The sequence below is a fragment of the Chrysochloris asiatica genome, unplaced genomic scaffold (assembly GCF_000296735.1).
Source record: "Chrysochloris asiatica unplaced genomic scaffold, ChrAsi1.0 scaffold00008, whole genome shotgun sequence".
Taxonomy (NCBI): Eukaryota; Metazoa; Chordata; class Mammalia; order Afrosoricida; family Chrysochloridae; genus Chrysochloris; species Chrysochloris asiatica.
This window is the reverse complement of record NW_006408526.1, coordinates 21,971,881-21,993,904: the sequence shown is the minus strand read 5'-3', so window position 1 is coordinate 21,993,904 and position 22,024 is coordinate 21,971,881. Positions and strand designations below refer to the sequence as shown.

The following is a 22,024-nucleotide window of genomic DNA, read 5'->3' as shown; positions in this document are numbered from 1 at the left end:
TACTACCCAGTCTTACTTTTCTTTGCTTTTAACTTTTTATTGCTAATTGAGTGAAGTTTAACAAACATTAGCTCTACATTCAACAAATTATGCGTTTTTGTTTCATCTCAATGATTACAATCCCCTCCTGCAGTAACAGTTACTCCACCTCTTGCCTGTGGCTCCCCTTTGCTACCTGTTCCTTAGGGCTAGTGAATCAAGGGAACACGGAAAGAGATTTCCTTGCAGAAAGCAAAGGACAGGAGAGAGTACTTATCTGCTCTTTTAAAAAACAGCAGCAATGGGCAACAATCAAGCTGCCTGTAAAAGGCCAGTTAGAAATCATTTCCAAAGTGATGACTATTCTTACTTTATATTCTCCCAAAAGCCGGTTCCGCTCATCCAGTTTCCTCTGCAAATCCACCTGCAAGAAGGGTAAGAAAGAACTCACTGGCACTGAGGTACTGTCTGCCAACTCCGTTAGGAAACCAGCTACTTACTAACCAGAGTTGGTGTTAGCAGTTAACAGTATATGGCACAGAGAGGGCATGGTTATGGTAAAAACACACAGCGTCTCTCCATGTCTTTAGTGTGATAATCAGACTGTAGAACTACAAATTAGCCTCAGTGTCTTAGTGTTTCCAAAGTTCAAGAAGAACTCAAGGATGGATCCTCCTGTGCCTAGGAACTGAAATGAGCCTGGTGAGGAATAAAGCTAATGAGGACAAGCACCCCAGAAGTCAAAGAAGAGAGATTTGGATAGTGGTTCTAACAGGGTTTCATGCCGTGTCCTGTTCTGCTACGGGACTCAGTGAGATTAGAGTTCATTCATTGGACTGACATTCTGATTGTGCAGCTCATCTTTGTCCATATTTGCTCTTAGTAGCTCTTGTTTGAGCTGAAGCACAGATTTGTCCTGTTGAGTCAATCTCTGCTGCAAGGCATCCTGGAGGGGAAAAAACAAACAAACAAAAATAATAATAATTAAAACAAACTCTACATACTAATCACTTCAGTCCCAATTAATCAATACCCAGTTATTACTAAAAGCTATTCAGTATTGAAATGTGTGTTCAGCATTTGTTCTGTCAAGCTGGAAGACAAAAGGAGTAGAAGAGTCTAGTCATAAGCTGAGCAGGGGTTGTTCTGTGCTTCTCCAAACACTTGCATTTAAAGGAAAAGCCTATCCATTGTCCTACCACACTGACTTCATTCCTGACACAGTTATACTTGACTCCACAGAAAGGGCTGGCTTCTGTTTGTTTGATTCTTAACAGCATGGTATGCTATAGTGAGAATGAGTGGCCTTTGGGATCATATAAGCTTACATTCAAACCGTAAGGGTACCACTCACTACTTTGTATACTTGACACTGGACAATCTTCCCTTTCTTCCCTCCCACTTTGGCTTTCTCATCAATATCTGGGCATATAAATCCTCAATTTATTAGTTATTTTTCTTTCCACCTTCTTGCCCAGTCCCCATTTTCTAGAGGCTGGACCCTATCCATTCCCACTCACTCTGTTCCCAAAGAATCTCTGGAATCATTCCCACCCTGTCTTTCCGAGTCCTGCCCCTGCCCCTGCTTCCACTGCCTTTCCAATACTTAGTCTGGACCAGGGTTGAGACGACACAGTTCCGCTACTCAGAACTGCTCTTGGACTGATGGTTCCTTGTCTCAGTTTTCTAGGGATCTCCCAGTTTTAGGCTCTCTTTCCCTCAGTCTGGGCTCTCTTGGTTCTCACTAGCCCTAAGAAAAGGTGACTGGTGAATACTTACCTGTAAGGGCAAGTTACTATGCATTCTTCCAACCATGGGAACTTCCTATTTTAGTATATTGGTAGTGGTGGTTGTTTACCACCAAGTCAGTTCTGACACATAGCAACACTGTATAGGGTTTCCAAGGTTGTAAATCTTCACAGAAGCAGAAAGCCTTATCTTTCTCCCACGGGTTCGAACTACTGACCTTGTGGTTAGCAGCCCAGCTTGTAACCCACTACAGTACCAGGGCTCCTTTTTCCAGTATATCAGCCCTGACTTTTCTCTTTACAAGTTGCACAGTATGTGAGAGCCCACTCATAAACAGACTGTCTGCCATGAGAGGACATGACAAAAATAGCTTAAGATATAACTGGCATCAGAAATTCAGAAGAACATTTCCTAAAGTCTGCTCCACGGGATATTTATTATTCACTGTGAATCTAAGTCTCTAGGGCATTTCTCACACTAACTTGAAGAAAGATGAAGCTGTCTGCTCCTGTAAAGATTTACGGTGGCGGCTCTCAGAAACCCTAAAGACCAGTTCTAGTATATCCTATTGGGTAACTATGAATCAGAATCAACTTGATGGCAGTGGATTTTGGGGACTTGGGTTGGATATGTGGGGGAAATCACACATACACACACACACACATATGCTGGTCATCAGTTGCCTTCAGGAATGAGAGAACTAGCTGAGTGAGGAGCAGAGCTTGAAAGGAGACTTTTCACAGTTCACCCTTATGTATCTTTTAAACTTTAAGCCATCTGAATGTATTAACGATTCAAAAACTAAGTAAATCACTGTTTGTTTTTTTAAAAAAAAGGTCTTTCTGCCCTAGAAATTTTACATCCAGAGAAAACCAAGGTGGCACAGAGGGAAATGGCAGCACTCTGCGTCAAGACTACCAGAAATAAGCCTCAATGAGAAACAAAAGTATATTCCTCAACTTGTCTCACTTCCCACCAGAAAAGTCCTTTCTTGAACAATGGCCCTGAGCCTGTTTAAGGCATCCAGCATCAATATAAGAAAAAAAAGACTGTAAGACCTAACTAACCTCCTAGTACACTCTCTCACAAGTGATAACTTTACCTCAGAGAGACTTTATTTAAAGAGGAAAAACATAGCTTTTTTTTTTTACCTTTATCCCCTGTAAGTTTCTTGCTTCTTGTTTACATTTCAGCAGCTCCTTCTGTAAACCAAATATAGTTAGATCAGATGGTAGCATCTGGGTTGCTTCAAAAGCATTACCTCATTCTATCTGTTAGAAGACAATACCCAGATGATCATTCTATGAGAAATTACCAATGGAAGCTGAAAGCCAGTCAGGTCTGATCATCATAAAGCAGGCCCCTGTGACATCTAGGCTGAACTGTGTCCAGCTGGAGAAGAGTCTTGTCAAGAAAGAAGGTATCTTCCCCAACAAGAAAGCCTACTCATCATTTAAATCCCTCTCACTAAAGTATCTGATCAGATCTTAAAATGTCTACCCCTAATGTCATTAAAGGAGTCCTGGTGTGGCACTGTGGGTTAATGCACCAGACTGCAAAGCCATTTGAACTGCAAGGTTAGCAGTTTAAGCTCACCAGCTGCTCCTCGGAAACCCTATATAGGGTCACTATGGGTCGGAATAGACTCGACGGCACTTAACAACAACAACAACGTCATTAAATCATTCTCTCAGTTCTTGAAGTTCAGCAGAGAGGGTCAGAGTGATGTTGATTCCTCCAGAGGATACTATTCTTTATGGAGTAAACAAAGGCACATTTAGCCTAATAATGAAATACTGAGTAATCAACACTCCCCCACTTACAAGATATAAATGTGAGGGTGAGTCAAAAAGTACTGCTACAAAATTATGCTGCTGCTGTGGACCATTGAGTCAGTTCTGACTCACCCAGTATAGAATTTCGAGGTTGGCCTTTAACCAAAAATATCAAAATGTGAAGCTATTGTTAGCCTCCATCTAGGTCTAGACATTTATGAAGGCGGTTTTCCAATCTTTCTAATCCCTTCTCCGAAGAATTAAACACTCTTTGATTTACGCTACATCAAAACGTTTGCAGTTGGGGCATCCTTGAGGGGCTCAGATCATGTGTCTTTTAAATGGTCTTTAAGTGTGGGAACAAAAAGAAGTGTGAAGGAGCAAGATCAGGGATGTCGGGTGGAGATGGGTTAACGAAATTCTCGAAGGAACAGACTTGGTTTTCATTGTTGAGAAAAAATTCCTCAGTGCATCTCTCATGGACTTTTTCTCATCAATGCAGTTTTCGATTCCTTTAAACTTCTTCATAATTTGCCCTCCTGGTCATCTTGTGTCCAAGAAAATCTATCAAGACTACCACGTCTATCACTACCATCAATATGTTTCTGTCTCATAACGACCCTGCATAGATTCTAAAGCTGAAGGTCTTTAAGGGAGCAGGAAGCCTCTTCTTTCTCCCGCAGATCAACTATGGGTTTGAATTGCTGACTTCGTGGTTAGCAGCCCCGTGCTTATCCCACAGTACCACCAGTCAGCACAGTCACCACAACCTTCTGCCTTGAAGTTAACGGCACAGCCGATCCTCTCAAAAGCCACTGTTTTGATTGGGCTTGTATTGGCAAACCCAAGACTCATCCCTAGTTAGGATTCACTTTATAAAATCATCCTCATTAGCTTTGCTCTTGCTTAAAAGACTGATGGAAAGATCAATTCTTTGAGCTCGCTGATCTTCACACAACACTTTTGACACCTATTGAATCAAAAGCTTGCTGAGGCCAAGATGCTCACTTAAAATTAAAAACGCCAAATCATGTGAGAGCCCAACTTCAGTAGCTCTCACATCAATAATAATTCTAAGGTCTGCTTCCACCAGTTTCTGGGCTTTAGTCACAGTGTCTTCCTTTGTCAAGGCTGACAGTCTTCCCTCTTTGGGCTCATCTTTGAGGTCTTCCCTACCTTAAACACTTAATCCATCTAAAAACTGGTATTTTATGTGAAGCCACATTCCCATAAACTTGTTGCAAATCTTCAATGATTTCAGAAGATGTCGACTTGAGCTTTATTTAAAATGTGACATTAGTTCTGACCTCAGAATCAGTTGTTTTTTTTCCATGACCAAAAAAGTATCCTTTTTTTGAAGGCATTCTAATGGGACTAAGACACTGTAATGTTACTGTTACTGAATTTGTTTGTAGGCATCTACTGATGACAGAGACATGTTTCAACATATATTGTTGGAATAACCCGGTGACTGTGTGAACTGGAACTCTACTAGCAATACTTTTGGACTTCCCCTTGTATTTGACTGTTACTAGGAAAGAGCTCTCAGGAGAACATAAATAACCCAGACCTGCTCTCTTTCTTTTCCTGTGGCATCACATCAAGAACCTGTAATTAACATATCTAAAATGGAGCTTCGGAACTTGGACTCTACACATGGCCTCAATAGTTCATCTATTAAAAATTTCAATTTGTTAGTATGTACACACCTGTGCATATTTCTTGGAAGAGGGTTAGTAATTTCAGTCACATGCCTATGTCCTAAAAGAAGTTAAGAACCACTGATCTAAAAGAATTCTGGGACATACTCATCAAAAAAAAAAACCATACTGATATTAGATCTATTTTTTCTATTAATTAAAAAGCAAATCTATGAAACATTTCAAACATATAGAAAAGTATAACTAATAATGACATAAAGACACCTATACCCACAACCAAGATCAAAAAGGAACTACCTTTTGGATCAGATGTCTCTCTTTAGTAGCGATTAGATACTTAACATGGCAGGCACCTTATGAGGGATGTTGTTTTCGTTGTGTGCTGTAGAGTTGGTTCCGACTCTTAACAACCCTGTACAGGCTTTCCGAGGCTGTAAATCTTCACGGGAGCAGAAAGCCTCATCTTTCTCCCGCGAACAGCTGGTAGTTTCGAACTGCTGACCCTGAGGTTAGCAGCCCAATCATGCAAATAAGGTGTATGGAACCCTAGCAAAGGGACTGAGCAGTTTTGCCATCCCTGAGGCAGAAAGGGGGACCAAGAAGAGATGGTAGAGAACATGTCCTTTGGACAAGGGATTCCTGGGCTGAGAACCATCTCGCCCAGGAGACAGACACAGAGCAGAGGCAGAGACTGGAAAGAGACTGCATGGTGGGCCTGAAGTAGGAGGCTTGCTGACAGAGTAGGGTGCCTCCAGGCACTTAGTGGAACTAGGTTTGCCAAACCTACAGAGCTCGAATTTGCTGATCCACAGAGTCAGAGCCAATGGTGTCAAGGATCACTGGCAGAGTGAGGTGTCCCTGGGAACTTACTGAAGAGCTGAAACACTTGCCTAAGTAGGGCATAAGCCAGGCCTCGTGGCCAAGGGCCAGAAAAAGATCTGCCATGGTTGAGAAGAGACTATTCTGAGCAAAGAATTATATCCTGAGTGCTCCTGAACCTGAATTGTAAGCTGCTATTTCACTAATAAGCCCAAAACCATTGCAGCAAACTACTGAACCAAGCAGAGAAGCAGAGTGCCGTGAGAGGGACGGTTGGTGTCAGAATTGGTAAAAAGGTTGGACGTTGGAAGCATGTCTCACCTGTGCCCCACAAAAATCAACCTTAGGCTTCCGATCTTGATTCTCCTTTTTCCTTGTGAAGTCAGAGGTTAGACGTTTCTGCCATGCCACTTTCACATACAAACTGAAGTCCTACTTCTGCACCCCTGCCCCCATTACTGTCCTGAAATTCACAGAACAACCACATAATATTTTTCTAAGTATAAAATACTTAGAACATACCTTTAGGTCCTGGTTCTCCTCCAAACTCTGATCCAGACGACTTTGGATTATAATCTGAAGGAAGGCAAAGAGATGGTTACATACTGTATGCTGTGAAGTTCAGAGGCCAATCATTCAACCAATATTTACTGAAGAACTATGATGCCAAGCTATGAACTGTGGCTACAACAGAGAACAGGAAATATCCCCTGCCCTCTAGTGAAAGTACATACATGCTCAGGATACTGCAAGTCCTTCAATGTGGATAAAGCTTAGGGTGAGTATGTGTGTGTTGGGTGCAGGGGCAAGGCAAGGAGAAACAGAAATGGCAAAGAAATGAAATTGGAAAGAAAAATTGGGGCCAGACCAGATCATGAGGAGCCAGGGATAACAATGGGGAGGAGCCAATGAAAAGTGATATGCAAGAGGGCAGAAAATGAAATTTGTCTTTAACATTAAGTTACTCTTGAAGTTTTATAAAAAATGGATTAGGGTCAGAAGAGAAACCAGCAGGAGAACTGGTTAGAAGGCCTCTAGAGTACTGGATGATGCTTGAATTAAGGTAGTCGCAATAAGAATGGAAAAAACTGGACGGAGATGTCAAAAACTTCAATTGACAAAACTTGGTGATTGGTTGGATAGAGAAAAATTAGAATGAACTGGAGGATGCTGTCCAGTTTTGTTTGGACTATTTAATAGACGGATAGTGATAAGATATCAAACACCAAAGAACATTTTAAGACAGTGGGAGGGGAGATAAAAGCTTTTTAATGTAATACACATGGAAACTAAGATGCTTATGGGACATATTAATGGAAGTAATCAGCAGGAGGTAGCATGTTACACAGACAAATCTAGAACTCCACAGGGAGAGCTGAACTAGAAATAAATATTGCAGTGGCAACATCTGAGGCAGGTGGGAAATGAGTTTAAGGCAGATAATTTCCCAGGTGAATGTATAAGATAGAAATGAGCCCATAGTGGAAGGCGGAGGCACATCATTTAAAACAGAGAATGAAAAAATGAGAAGCTTTCAAAGGAGATATGAATGTCAGCCCCTATGAGAGTAGTGCCTTTAGATCTATCTTCTTCACTGCCATATCTCCAGCACCTTGAAGGAGTTCCTGGCACCTACTCAGCATGCAGTATCTGTTGAATGAATGAATGAAGGAGTGAAGGAAGGAAGGAAATATTAGTCAATAGGGCAGTAGTGAAAACAAAGAGAGTTGAGGTCAAGGAAGAGAGCATTTTAAGAAGGTGTCATCAACAGTGTCAAAAGCTAAAAGACTAAGTCAAAATCGAGTCATTAGTTAGTGTCCATTCACAAAAGAGAGAGCTCACCAATTGTTCCTCAGGATTGACTCCTGGTTCACAGAGGGCCAAAGGCCTCTCCTGCTCATCTTCAGGTAAGGATCCATTGAGTAGTAAGGCCTGAATAACCATAAAGCAGAAAGAAGCTAATTTACTATCAGGTGACTCAGTTCTGATAATGTTTAACTTTATACCTGAGGATCCTGGGAAAACAGTGAAGGTTAAGAAATCCACCCACCTCTCTATTTCAGAAAGGAGACCTGTTGGTATTGTAGGATAAGCAGTAGACAAGGTCAGCAATTCAAACGTACCAGCAGAACTGTGGGAGAAAGATGAGGCTTTCTGTTCCCAAAAAGATTTACGGTCTCAGAAACCCTAGCTAGGTCACTATGAGTCAGAATCAACTCAATGGCAGTGGGGTTTTTTGGGGGGACTGTGCTCCATAAAATGACTGTAAAGAACCACCCTTAAATAAGACTCAATATTCAACATCACCAGCCACTCCTTAGAAACCCTATATAGGAGTGCTATGAGTTGGAACCAATTCGGTGGCACTTAACAACAACGAACCGACTCGATGGTACTTAACAACAACAATGACAAGGTAAACACTGCTCCCATCTACAAAAACAAAAAAATAATAACTAACCCAAATCCACAGATGGAGTCAATACTGACACATCATCCCTATAGAGGGAGCAGACAGCCTCATCTTTCTCCCTTGGAGTGGCTGGTGGGTTTGAACCACCGGCCTTACAATTAGCATTTAATGCTTAACCTATGGCACCACCAGGGTTAAGGTAAACACCAAACCCAACTGCCATCAAGGCAATTCTAATTCATAGCAACCTTTTATAGGGATTCTGAGACTGTAAATCTTTATGAAAACAGACAGCCTCATCTTTTTCCTACAGAGCAACTGGTAGGTTTGAACCACCAACCTTATGGTTAGCCAAACCAAACCAAACCAAACCCACTGCTATTGAGTTGATTCTGACTCGTGGCAAGCGTGTTTCTGAGGCTGTCAATCTTTTTTTTTTTTAATGTTTTATTGTGAATTATGTGATAGTTTACATGGAAGAACATTAGTTTTACATTCATCCTGTCGTATATTGTTTCATTGCCATGGTTACAGTCCCCTCCATGCATCATCAGCCAACCAAAGGGTATATACCCTGTAAGCCTGCCCCCCACCCTCACCCCTGTCGTCAGCATGCAGCCCCTCTCCCTCTCTGTGTTGTCTTATCTTTATAGTAGCAGAAAGCTTCATCTTTCTCCCATGGAGTGGCTGGTGGATTTGAACTCCTGTAGGGGAATGCTTATCCTACAGTGCTACGGTGTCCTCCAAATTCTCATTCCTTGCCTCATAAATGATTAACTGAACTGCCTACCCCCACAGAGTAATCAAAAGGCTTGTTAACCAAACTTTGTTAAGTGTCTCTCCTTTCCCTTAGGTCACTGAACTCTGGCCCACCCTCAGCCCGAGCTAGCACACAAAGACTCTTTAACTAGTGGCCCCTCACAGAAAACTGGCTGGCCTTAGTTTAAATCACTCAGATCTACTATCTGATTTGGACAGTCTTTCATCCCACTTCCCCACTCCGGGTTCTTCCTAGACTTGGCTACACTTTCTGGATTTGATTCTGATTGAAATCTCCTTGGTAATTTGATTGGTTTACTCGATATGGTGAGGACGACAAAAGATTCCAGGAGGATGGTCAGATTCCTGTCTTGGATATTTATGAAGATAGATAGAGTCATAGAGTATAAAAGGACAAGTTGTTTGGATGGTGGGAGAGGGGACAAAAAAGTTGTTTAGATACCTCCATTGTATAGATGGAGTGTCTGGGTTGGCCTCAGCTGCTAACCAAAAGTTTGAAGGTTTCAGTATACCCACATGGGCTGTGGAAGAAATCAGCACTGTGGAGGACAGTTCTACTTTGACATACACGGGAGTTGCCATGAGTTCTAACTGTCTCCATGGCAACTGGTATTACTTCCAGAAACCCACTGCTCTAACTATGGCCAGACCCTATAGGACAACCTAGAACTGCCCACAGAGTTGTCTATGTAATATCTACAGCAGCAGACTACCACATCTTTCTCCTGTGATGCAGCTAGTGGGTCCAAACTACAGACCTTCTGATTAGCGGCCAAGCATTTAACCATGACACTACTAGGCCTTCTGGTATTGCTTCGATATGTCTAATTAGTAATCTTGGGATCCTCTGGAGTTCCTTTTGTCTAATGGTCCATGCCTGTAAGGCCTCCTTCACCATTCGGTAAGTACTTGAGTCCTCTGCCCCAAAGTTCTTTGGTCCCAAAAGAAAATCCTTCTTTTCAGAATGGACAGAACACATTTCAAACTAGAGAGCGAATGAAAAGCAGGGTGACATTCGTTACTACAGCTTAAGAAAGTTTATTTTAATGAACTATTTGGTATACCACTGACTTGGGTTTGTTTGGTTTAATCATTAGGGCAACCTGGCAGAACCAGAAGAAAAACATTTGCAGAGATATCCCCATTCATTTCAACTTCCCATAAACAGCTTTTTTTTTCCTTCCCTAATTAGTATATCAATCAATAGGAGGGTGGGAGAGAATGACCATGAACCCAAGAAAGCGCAAAGGGACCCCAGTAGCATTGTGGGTTAGGTGTTGGTTTGCTTGTTTCAAAGTCAGTGGTTCACACCTACCAGCCACTCCACAAGAGAAAGATGAGGCTGTCTGCTCCCATAAAGAATTACCATTCTCAAAAACCCTATATAGGGTTACTATGAGTTGGAATCAACTCAATGGCAGTGACTTTAAGGAAGCTCAAGTTTCAGGACCTCTCACCTGTATAGGTAGGTTCCCTCCTACATCTTATCCCTAATAGAGTTCTGTCATTTTATTCTTTAAAAAGTCCCCCAAATTGTATATGCTATAAGACTCACACAATTTAGATCCACCCCTGTGGGTATCAGCTCAGTGAAAGATTTAAGAAACGTGTCCCCATTTTATGCCATGATTCTGTCATTATTCAATCAAAAGAGAAGGCTATAGAGCTCAAAATTCTGTTTCAACAAATATGAAAGGGCTTCAAAAAGGCCATGGAAAAATTTAATTATCTTTACATTCCACTGGTCCAGAAACTTTTGAAGCCTTCTTATAAGACACAAATTACATCACAAATGTTAATATAAAAAGAACACTTTCCAGTCCAGTCAATGGTTGGTCTACCAAGCACTAATTAACAATAAAATCTTGAAAACCAAACATATTTGGTCACCCCCACGGAGCTGTGCTGAGGAATGCAGACATGGGGTAGCTACAGGGCTGCCAAGAGCTAAGGAAAAGCAGCATCACAGAAATATTGACTTTAATGGCAACTGTTCACCAGACTCTGACTAAAGCAGATTAATAAATCAGAAATCCTGGATATGGCTTAGCACGCAACTTGTTCATCAACCAAAGAGTTAAGAAGCCCAGAGGATGCTGTGATCCTCTTTGTATTCTACAATGGAACTAAATTCTCATTGTGATCATGTGGCTGAGAATGAAAATGCCTCTGTTGGTAGGGAGTATTAGGGTGCTGACTTTCTGCCTGTCAATACTTTTCTGTTTCTGCCTAATCTGTCATTGGACTTCTCCCAGACGGAGAAATGCAAAGCAAACTGAGAGCCAAACGGATGGATATCTGTGTTCATACAATGTAAATTATCCTGGGAAAACCCTGGTGGAGCTCAATCTGAAAGTTCTCCAAAGAGTATGCCCTATTAAAGCACAGCATAAAAAGCCCATTCCATTAAGGTATCCCTTAATGGGGTTGGAGAAAAGCGATCTACATGGCCTCACATGATCAACGGCTTTCAAATACACAGCAAATGGGAAATCAACTCTCGAAGGGAATGTTTGGGCAGTAAACATTCCTTTAACTCCTCTCAGTTCCTGGGGTTCCTGGGGCATACATTATGCAAATAATTTTACCACAGCACCAATCTCCTTTATCCTTTGGGAGTCCTTTGTGTCCTCACCCAGTTGCTGACTGGCTGGGAGCATGCTCTCCACCGCCTGCCTGCTGCCAGAGCCACACACATAATGTGGGCTTTGTTTACGTGTCCATAAATATTTGACAATTCCAGAGGCAATGCAGTTCCCAGCACAAAGAGAAAGGAATATTCCTAGGCAATTTCAGGTTCACCAGAACACTACAAGGGATCCCCCACAAACAAGGACAGGCAGACAAAGAGAGTGGACTTGGGGGCGGGGGGGAGGGGTCATTCAGAGTAGGAAAGATGTCAAATGGATCAGTCCATCTCTAAGGGAGACTGACCAAGCTGGCACTGCAGGTATAAGAAAAACTGAAGGGCTTTGTTGCTCAAAGAAAATCTCTTCTACCTGATCAGTATATCTTGGCATCTACTTGCAAATGCATCAGGAGTGAGCTAAGTCCCTTAGACTCAAATGGAAACCTGGCAGCATTACTGGCTCTTACACCCTTCCTGCTGGAGAATTCGTAGGAGAAAAGCCCTAACTATTCACTGTGCCATTCTTTAGTGAAAGCAACAATTTCAGGTCTGTAGCAGTGTGAAATTGGGAGAAATCCACCTATGAAATAGAAAGCCAGAGAAAGGGTTTAGTAAAAAACCAGTAATGGCTTCTGGACTTACTGAAACATTAACAGCTGCGCTATGAACAGGCTAAAGAGGTGGCAGTTTGCTTCTATAAAGATTTACAGCCTTGGAAACCCTATTGGACAATTCTACTCTGTCCAACAGAGTCACTGAAAGTTGGAATTGACTTTCAGGCTTGGGGGTTTTTGGGTCCATTTTAGAGTACTCACTTAAAGGATTTTTCTGTTCTTTTTGTTATCAATTCCTTTAATCTAAACTCCCTGTTCACCTCTAACCTTAGGCAAAACTCAAACTGGTTCATTTTAAGTTGATGCTAGTGATTTAAATATAATAATCAGTACACCAGGCCAAACTAACCACAACAAAAAGAGCTACCTGTAGTCCTGATATCATTTTCTTTGCTTCCTCCATTTCTTTTTCCAAATGTTCTTGTTGTTCCAACAGCTGTTCTTCCCATGAAGTCTCCAGATAGGTTCCTGGGCTCCCTGGTCGCCAGTCTCGGGATACTGGAGAATCTATTTCCTCTACAAAGTGACAAGAGAAAGTAGAGTTCATGTTGAAGAAAAGTGAATTTCCAGCAGAAAGTGTTGACAGGTTCAGATCACCTGCCTCCCGAGCCTGTCCTCGTGACACAAACTGGACTCTCCACCAGGTGGAGTGGTGAGGCATAGGAGTTGGCTGTTAACTCCAGACTCCTAGAAGGGTGGAGTGGTGAGGCATAGGAGTTGGCTGTTAACTCCAGACTCCTGGAAGTATCAGCTACTCTCTTAGGGAAATCTATTCTCTTTGGAGCCCTGAAGAGGCAACCAGACTCCTTCTTGGGAGTCTTGGTATGGTACGCATAGATTTCACTCTTTAATCTCTAGAATGGGGATTCCCAGAGCAGGATTCTTCCCAGAGAGAAGCAGTCCTATCCGATACAACTAAAACAAAATTCCTATTGGGTTCTCTGGAGCTTTAGAGGGAGACTTCTATGGTGCTTTGACTATTTGGTCATAACAAGGGAACCCCTTTTACACATAACATTGTGGGAGTCATACAGGAAACAAACCATCAAAAGCCCACTTGCCAGAACTCTACCCAGAGAAACAGCGACACCAGAGATGGAGGAAGAGATGATGAGATGGAGAGATAGAACGGCTGGGGACTCTAGACCCAGAGAGGGAGAGGGGCTGTGTGCTGATGACCAGGGGGAAGGCTTGCAGGGTACAACCTTTGGTTGGATGATGATGCATGGAGGGGATTATAACCATGGCAATGAAACAACATACAATAGGATGTAAAGCTAATATTCTCCCATGTAAACTATCACATAGTTCACAATAAAACATTAAAAAAAAAAAAGTCCACTTGCACAAGCTGCATCTCTCTCCTGTTTGTTTTCTTTTCTTACCTTTAATATCTTTTTGCTCTGGTTTCTTCATCTATTTGTATCCTAACAGAATGCACAATCATTTGAAATAGTTAATGGATAACAGGGGGGTGCTATGATTATATAGGATAAGCACTGGACTGTAAACCACAAGGTCACTGGTTTGAGCCCACCAGCCATTCCACAGGAGAAAGATGAGGCTATTTGCTCGCTCCAAGATTTACAGCGTTGGAAGCCCTATACAGGTTCGTTATGAGTTGGAACTGACTCAACAGCACTTAACAACAACAAATGGATACTAGCATGCTAAATTCTGTGTGTTGTTGCTGTTGTTCTTAGGTGCTGCCATGTTGGTTCCAACTCATAACGACTCTACGCACAACAGAACAAAATACTGCCTGGTCCTGCGCCATCCTTAAATTTGTTGTTATCCTTGAGCTCATTGCTTCTGATGCTGTGCCAATCCTCTCCTTTGCTGACCCTCTACTTTACCAAACATGATGTCCTTCTCCAGGGACTGGCCCCTTCTGATAACAGGTCCAGAGTATGAAAGTATGAGAGACAACGTCTCACCATCCTGGCTTCTAAGGAACAGTTTGGCTGTACTTCTTTCAACACAGATTTGTTTGTTCTTCTGGCAATCCATAGTACTTTCAACGTTCTTCTCCAACACCCTAACTCAAATCCATCAATTCTTCTACAGTTGTCTTTATTCACTGTCCAACTTTCACATGCATATGAGGTTATTGAAAATACCATGCGTCAGGCATGCCTAAGTCCTCAAACTATCATCTCTGTTCTTCAACACTTTAAAGATGTCTTGTGCAGCAGATTTGCCTAATGTAAAGCATTGTTTCATTTCTTGACTGTTGCTTCAATGAGTGTTGCTTGTAGATCCAAGCATAGTGAATATCCTGCTGGTATTTACAATACCAGTGGCATAGCTTCCAGCATCACAGCAACACGCAGGTCATCACAGTATGACAAACTGATAGATGAGTGGTGGGATTCTCTGTGTAAGTCTCTTCATTAATAAAACAAGAGTAATCCTCCTGGGTTGCTGTGAAGATCAAATCTGGCAGTTTATATACTGGACCTGTGGTACTTGGTTTAGAGCAGGCCATGCTCTCCCTCCCCAGGGCCCTAGGAATTTTTCACTCAGTAGCATGACTGGTACTTTGGTTCTAATGAAGTGCTAAAGGGGACGCATGGTAGGGAAGAACTGAATTCCAGTTTTTCTTCTGAGGGTTTTAGCTTCATTATACATACCCTTATGGGTAAATAAAGCTTTATCTAAAGCACATTCTTTGCTTTTCCCATACACCCCTCATGTTTATAGAAGAAAAAGAAGAGCAACTGAGACAGAGTAAAGTGAAGTCAAAGGAGCTAAGTGCTCAGCTGCTTACAGAAATGTTGGCAGTTTGAACCCACCCAGTGACTCCACGGGAGATAGACTTGACAATGTGCGCCTATAAAGACAATCACAAAGAAAATAACCCTACTTTGTCACGTGGGGTCACTACAAGTTGAAACTGACTCAACAGCACTTAACAAGAAGTATAAACCAAGGGAACTTGTTGTAGTCAGTTCTATACCCCTCATACCAAGCCTGATGTGGATCTCCTCTTGATTCCACGGTCACAGACACCTCAGCTCATAGTGTGTATTTCTGCCCCAAATTATTTGTATAAAACAGGGATAAAAATTGTTCACTTAAACAAGGATTCTGTCTCATACCCATTTCCTAAATCATAGACAGGCAGCTGAGGAAGAGCCTGTCTAAGCTGCTGTAAGACTTTTGACAGCTAGGACATTAGCAATGGAATCCGCCAGAGTTGACCCTACATGTAGAGAGAGGCCATAGAGAGGGAGGCCTGGGCATTTAGAGGTAGAAAGTCAGGACTCCCAAACTCTCCAATCAGAAGTCTATTGTCCAAGCCAACTTGGGCAGGCTAGTAATACAGTACCTGTTCTGTTTTCTATTCCTTCAGAGGGGATAATCACAAAATCCACCTTCTCCTCCGACTGAGTTATAATGGATTCACTCTTTGCACTGTGGATTGGACTGGGTGAAGTCAGGCTATGATAGAAGGAAGGGAAAAAAAAGTAAACAGTTGTTTAAAAGCCAACTTTCACAATTTATCCCAGATAGACACTCTTATTCATCTTACTCTTACTGCCTAACACAGTACTTGGCCCACAATAAGAACAAATATTTGCTAAGAAAAGAATGACGATTTTGTTGAATGAATGAAATGAATGTTGAATGAGTGAAATACCAAGTCCCAGGATGTCTTTTCCATACCAAGTCTGACTTTGAATCTAATTCATTGAGGAGAGATTCATTCATCAGAAGTATGGGTTATTCAGCATTTAAAGAACTCAAGTTGCGTTTTGTTAATTCCCACCACCTCCATTACCCTACTGGATCCATGTTCCGTGACTAATAACACTGAGTGTCTAAGTAGCTTTGGGAGCTAAAAGTAACTTGTTTCAAAAAAAAAAACATTTTTTAAACCCATTTCTAATACAAGTTTGTTACAGCGACCAGCAGAATCAGCAGTGACCATAGCAGATCAAATCTGGGTTAATCCCAAAAGAGGGTATTCAGAGGCATGTATACAATACCAGGTTAGATAAGGAGAGGGATTGCTTGTTAGAAAAATGGTATTTACTTGACTTAATCCCATCAGAGGTATTTATATATCTACCATAAGGAGCTCTGGTAGTGTAGTGGTGACAAGTCAGGCTGCTAATCTTTAGTTTAGCAGTTCAAAACTACCAGCTGTTCTGCGGGAGAAAGATGGGGCTTTCTGCTCCTGTAAATATTTACAGCCTTAGAAACCCTGTATAGGGTCACTATGAGTTGGAACCGAATCCATGTCACACCACCACCATAGTTGCTTCTGGAGTCCTGGTGTGGCGCCATAGGATAAGCACTAGACCTCAAGGTCAGTTTGAACTGCAAGGTGAGCAGTTCAAACCCAAGAGCTGCTCCTTGGAAACCCTATACAGGGTCACTATGAGTCGGAACTGACTCGACAGCACTTAACAACAACATAGCATGTTCTGACTGTCATGCAAAATCATCTCAACAATTCTTAAATTCTCAATGTAACTGCTATCCTTAGAGCTGTTAGACTTTCAAGGACTCAGAATTTGAAATCCCTAGAATGACAGCAAATCTACAAGTCAGGACGGGGATGTGCGGATGATAAGAGAGAAAGAGTCTGTCTGAAGAGCCATTTTTCTATGCACCGCACCTTGAGAAAATGAGCCCTGAAACGGTCTCAGGGGCTGTGGGGTCTTTCCACAGACCCAGCCCCCTCTTAGGAATTCTTTCCAAATCCATCACCCAGACAACAGGGTAAGAAGCTAGGATTCACTGACCCACTTAATGTGCCCCTCAAGTCTCCCAGGCTAATCCCACAGCCATCATGATTAGGAGTTAACATTTCGTCTTCCTAGAAACCAGTAAAAATGAGACCCAGGGAAAAGTGGAGGTAGTCAAAGATTTTAAAAACTGAAACAGCCAAAGGGCTAGTGTTTCATGCTCCCAGTTGTTTAAGGGCTTTGGTGGAAATGGTCTGTATCTTCCCTATTGAAACCACAAAACTTTTCAACATTTTTTTTTTTTTTCCTTCTTCTTCTAATGAAAGGAGGCCATCTTTATAGATCTTGACCATCTTTATAGATCTACTCCCTGGACTGGCAAGAAGGTGGAGAGTGGAAAGAAGTGTTCTTCAAAAATGAGGATTGCTATACAGAGCTCTCTTAGTCATTTCTCACCACTAAAGTTATCTGCCTTCTAAGCCAACATGATTCAAGCTTCTGGAAAAGCGCTGGTCTAAGGGTGTTGCTGGAGTCCTAGAGCGGTGCTGCAGGTTAATGCACTGGACAGCAAGGTTGGTTTGAACTACAAGGTCAGTGGTTTATACTCATTCACCAGCCACTCCTCCAAAACCCTATACAGGGTGGCTATGAGTCAGAACCAACTCTAAGGCACTTAGCAACAACAGCAAGGGTGTTGTTAGGTGCTGTAGAGTCAGTTCTGATCCTATTTACAATAGAACAAAACACGGCCTGGTCCTGCAAAATCCTCACAATTGTTGGCTGTGTTTGAGCCTATTGTTACAAGTCACTGTGTCAATCCATCTCTGACAGCATCCTCCTCTCTCTCACTGACTCTTCACTTTACTAAGCATGGTGTCCTTCCCCAGGAACTAGTCCCTCCTGATCGCATGTCCAAAGTACATGTGGCTAACTCTTGCCATTCTTGCTTCTAAGGAGCATTCTGCCTGTGCTTCACTCAAGACGGATTTGCTTCTTCTTCTGCAAGTCCATAAATATATTCAATATTCTTCACCAACACCATAATTTAAAGGTATCAGTTCTTCTTCAGTCTACCTTATTCATTATCCAGCTTTCACATGCACATGAGACGACTAAAAATGGCCTGGGTCAAATGTATCTTAGGTCTAAGGGTACTGTGTCATGTATAAGGAGAATAGGTTTATGACTGCTCAGGCATTTGCCTTCTTATAGAAATGGGGATTCAAGTGTAGAAACAGGCCTGCAACAGCTGCTGCTCTTTGAGGAAAAGAATAAAACAACAGTATCTCAGCTGACAAGGTGCTATATGGATTACATGTTCTACTGCCTGCGTTTAGCTGGACTACTGTGGGGATGTGAGAGACGAATGAAGGTGGTGGTGCTGTGAACCTTGGATGCTGGAAAACTGTTTTCCTAAAATCATAGCTCCATTTCCACACACGCATGCCCAGCTCCACTTTCTCCCTCCCAAGTGACTTGTCTTCCATATATGGGCAAAAGGAGGCGGACGTCTGGATATCCAACCCTTTTGGGGGAGTGGCAGAGCAGCCAAAGGAAAACAACATTTCTCTTTTTTAAATTGAGGCTGCCAGTCTAAGAGGCCACAGAGAGGCAAGAGCAAGAAACCAGAAGGCCACGTCAAAACATACATCATCTGAGGAAGAAAAACCTTTAGGCATATAGTGATAGCAGGTACCTGCCTGCTTTCCTAAGAAGTACCTCAAGGATGAAGAAGGAGCTTTTTAAATCCTATGCTTCAAGTCAAAAGAAAGTATTTTAATGCTAATTAATTATAAGGATTAGACTTCTCCCTGATTAGTTTAAAGACCCTATTTTATAAACAAGTAATCCCCTACTTGCCAGATAATCCTCCCTGAGGTCAGGGAATGAATGATGGATTCCAAATTAGGTCAGACTGATACATTTCTCTACTCTCAGAGGTTTAACATCTCTCCAATCTGAAATTTATCAGACAAGTAATATCCCAGCCAAGATCTGCTTCCAAATTAGACTCAAATAATTTTTTTTGTAATGGGTAATGGGCAGCTAACAGAGTCCTGTCCTCGGGGAAGTCTTTTCCTTACTTAGCAGGAACACCAACAGGATAAAGGGCCAGTCCTCCAGCTAGCTAAACTCACTGTTGTAAACTATAGTGGTCATCCTGGTCAGCAGCCTGTGCTCTCCAGTGCATTGCCTGCATGCATCCCTGTCAGTCTCTGAACAACAGCATCTCACAATCCTGGCCCTGCTCCCACCCATAAATACCCCCACCTCCAAAGCCTGAAAGTGGCTTCAGCTCACCATTTGACTTGCGTCCCTCCCATGGTCCCCTTCTTGGCTCCGGTTTCAGCAAGCCTGCTTCCTTGGGTGAAGTGGCAAGCTCAGAGTCACAACGCTCCCAAATGCAGGCATGTCTGCCCGCACTGGGGCCCAAAGAACGGCTCCACCACGGGCAAGCTAACTACCAGAGCTGCCTGCTCCAATCACTGAAGAGAATAGGTAGGACAGAGAACCAAGCGTCTCGGCTCCAGAGATGGGGATGCTCCCGGGTCTCAAGCGCGCTGTCCCCGCTCAGGCACTGCAGCAGCTCGGCGGAAGCCGCCTCTTTTTGCAGTCTGCGGGTCCCTGGTTGCTGCATCTTGATTTGTTCGGCAGTGCAGCTGCGAACATCTCCCAAGGCGAAGGCATCTCAACCCATCTCCAACCGGGAGAAACGGATCTAGTGGCTGCCGCTCCGCTGTGGAGTCCCCGACACCGAGCGTGCGGGTAACCTACAGCTCCGCGTTCCCCTCTGTCCTCCCCTCCTGCCCCCTCCCCTCCCTACCCAGGCTGTCACACGCGGCCAGCTGCGCTGGGCTCGGACCCAGCCCGGCGCTCCGCCCGACCACTGGAGCTTGGGCAAGGTAAAGGGGGGCAAGGGACGGGAAGAAAGGGGGGGGGGGTAGCGGAGAGCAAGCAGGCCGCCAGTCGGTAGAATTACAAGGAGCGGTCTGGTGGTCCTTGGCCTGAGAATCCCAGGCTGAAAAAGGCAGTCTATCTCATCTGACCCCTCGGTGCATACAGACGTCTGGGTAGGTTCACCACTACGCGCAGCAGGGCCCGCTCCCCGCGAGAGGGAGGAGGCTGGCGGGTGGAGACTCAGGGACTCCTCCCGAAACCCTCCGAACGTCTATCTCCTCCCACCTTTTCCACAGCGTTTCGTGTTTTCTCTTTTCCCAACTGAGAATCATCTTGCTAGGATACAGTGAGAGGCTGGCCTGAGGTTTAGGAAGTAACAAGTGGGCAGTGTCCGGTAGGGCGACTCTGGAGGTGCAATGAGAAGGGGATGAGACACCAAAGACTATCTTTCTTATCTTTTGCGTGACTACTCCTTGTCCTAAGCTGCTTCTCGAGTCTCCTGACCTCTCCAGGGGTCAAGAGATCACAGTCATTAAATGGGGTACCCCTTGTGCTGGGAGGCTGAATATGTGAAGCAGCAGTAGGACCCCTTCTCCCTTCCCTGGGAGTTCACTAAGGAAAACGGGTCACGGAGTGCACCACATTAGAAGAAAATGGCAAAATAAAAAAGAGTGAGAAAAAAGAAAGGAAAATGCAAACTCTTCTCCTCAGAGCCCTTTTCTAGATGGCACACCATCAGTCCACAGCAGCCCAATTTCCAGGGGGTACCTAATTCTTACTGTCTCCTGACTAAATGCCCCTGCCAGGGAGGAAGGAAAAAACCCAGATTTTTCTCTTCTCTCTTCTGTGGCCAGACCAGTGAAACGAATGCAGGAAAAATAGATGTTGTTATGCCTACAAACATCCTTTGATTCTGGACCACGTGATAGTGATAGTCTAAGCAGCAGGCGAGGAGGAAATAGTTTAAGTTCTCATTAAAAGCACACTATTGCTTAATGAATCTGGGATTTCCTTTTGAGTGATAAAAATGTCTTGGAACAAAATAGAGGTGATTGTTGCATAACATAATGAGTGTACTAATGTCTCTGAATTGTATGCTTTAAAATGGTTAAAGATTCATTTTAATGTTACATGTGAATTCTACCTCAATAAATAAACTCTTTAAAAAGCATACCTTTTAAATGTTAAAAAGAAAGCCTACCAATGGCACACTATATTAAAGTGCTGGAAAGGATTCCATGTGACCTCAATACAGTCAGGAAATGGATTTTTTTTTTCTTTTTAAGGAAAAAGAACAGGAGGAACAAATGTATAAACTACATAAAAGACAAAGAACAATTAGCTAGACTTTAGAACAGATTAAGATGAGTTTGAGTAGGAGACAAGAGGTCATACGCCTTTCTCCTCACAGACTATCTCATTACCCAACATTTTGCATCACTGCCCATAGTAAAAAAAAATTTACTATCCTCCTATTTTGTTCATTAATCTTGTACAACTGGCAGTACCAGACACTGAGATGCAAGGTAAATGCAATGCTGACTGTGATGGTTAAGATGATGTGTCAACCTGGCTGGGCTATGATGGTCAGTGGTTTGGCAGTTATGTAATAATAGAGCCATCCTCCATTCTCAGAGAACATCAATTTCACTTTTAACAACCTGGTATTTGGAACCTAAGGAGCTCTGGAAGTGTAGTGGTTACGAATCGGGCTGCTAACCTCAGGGTCAGCAGTTCGAAACTACCAGCTGTTCCACAGGAGAAAGATGAGGCTTTCTGCTCCCGTAAAGATTTACTGCCTTGGAAACCCTGTACAGGGTTGCTATGAGTTGGAACCGACTCCACGGCACACAACAACAACAATTTGGAACCTAACTATGTCAAGTGAAGAGAGGGTGTGAAAATATAAATATGATGCAGCCACAAAATGAAGTTAGTATGCAAGTTGAAAAAGAAAATCCTCACTACTGGGCCAACAAATACAATCATGATAAACAGAAAAAAGATTGG

The 22,024-nt window shown here is 42.9% G+C and overlaps 1 protein-coding gene across 2 annotated transcripts in view; it reads right to left on the bottom strand.

Moving 5' to 3' along the window:
- Positions 1–22,024, bottom strand: part of DIXDC1 (DIX domain containing 1) — an 80,255-nt gene that overhangs the window by 19,771 nt on the left and 38,460 nt on the right. Inside the window, exons 1-8 of one of the 2 annotated variants that reach the window (XM_006833820.1) lie at positions 19,418–19,485; positions 15,751–15,863; positions 12,787–12,935; positions 7,826–7,915; positions 6,506–6,559; positions 2,880–2,930; positions 821–925; positions 350–403 (exon numbers count right to left, since the gene is read on the bottom strand). In XM_006833820.1, coding sequence (XP_006833883.1) covers positions 350–403; positions 821–925; positions 2,880–2,930; positions 6,506–6,559; positions 7,826–7,915; positions 12,787–12,935; positions 15,751–15,863; positions 19,418–19,440 — 639 coding nt within the window. In that variant the 5' untranslated portion in view covers positions 19,441–19,485. Of the gene's footprint in view, positions 1–349; positions 404–820; positions 926–2,879; positions 2,931–6,505; positions 6,560–7,825; positions 7,916–12,786; positions 12,936–15,750; positions 15,864–19,417; positions 19,486–22,024 lie in introns of those variants that run through there. The other variant, XM_006833819.1, reaches the window with a different exon arrangement.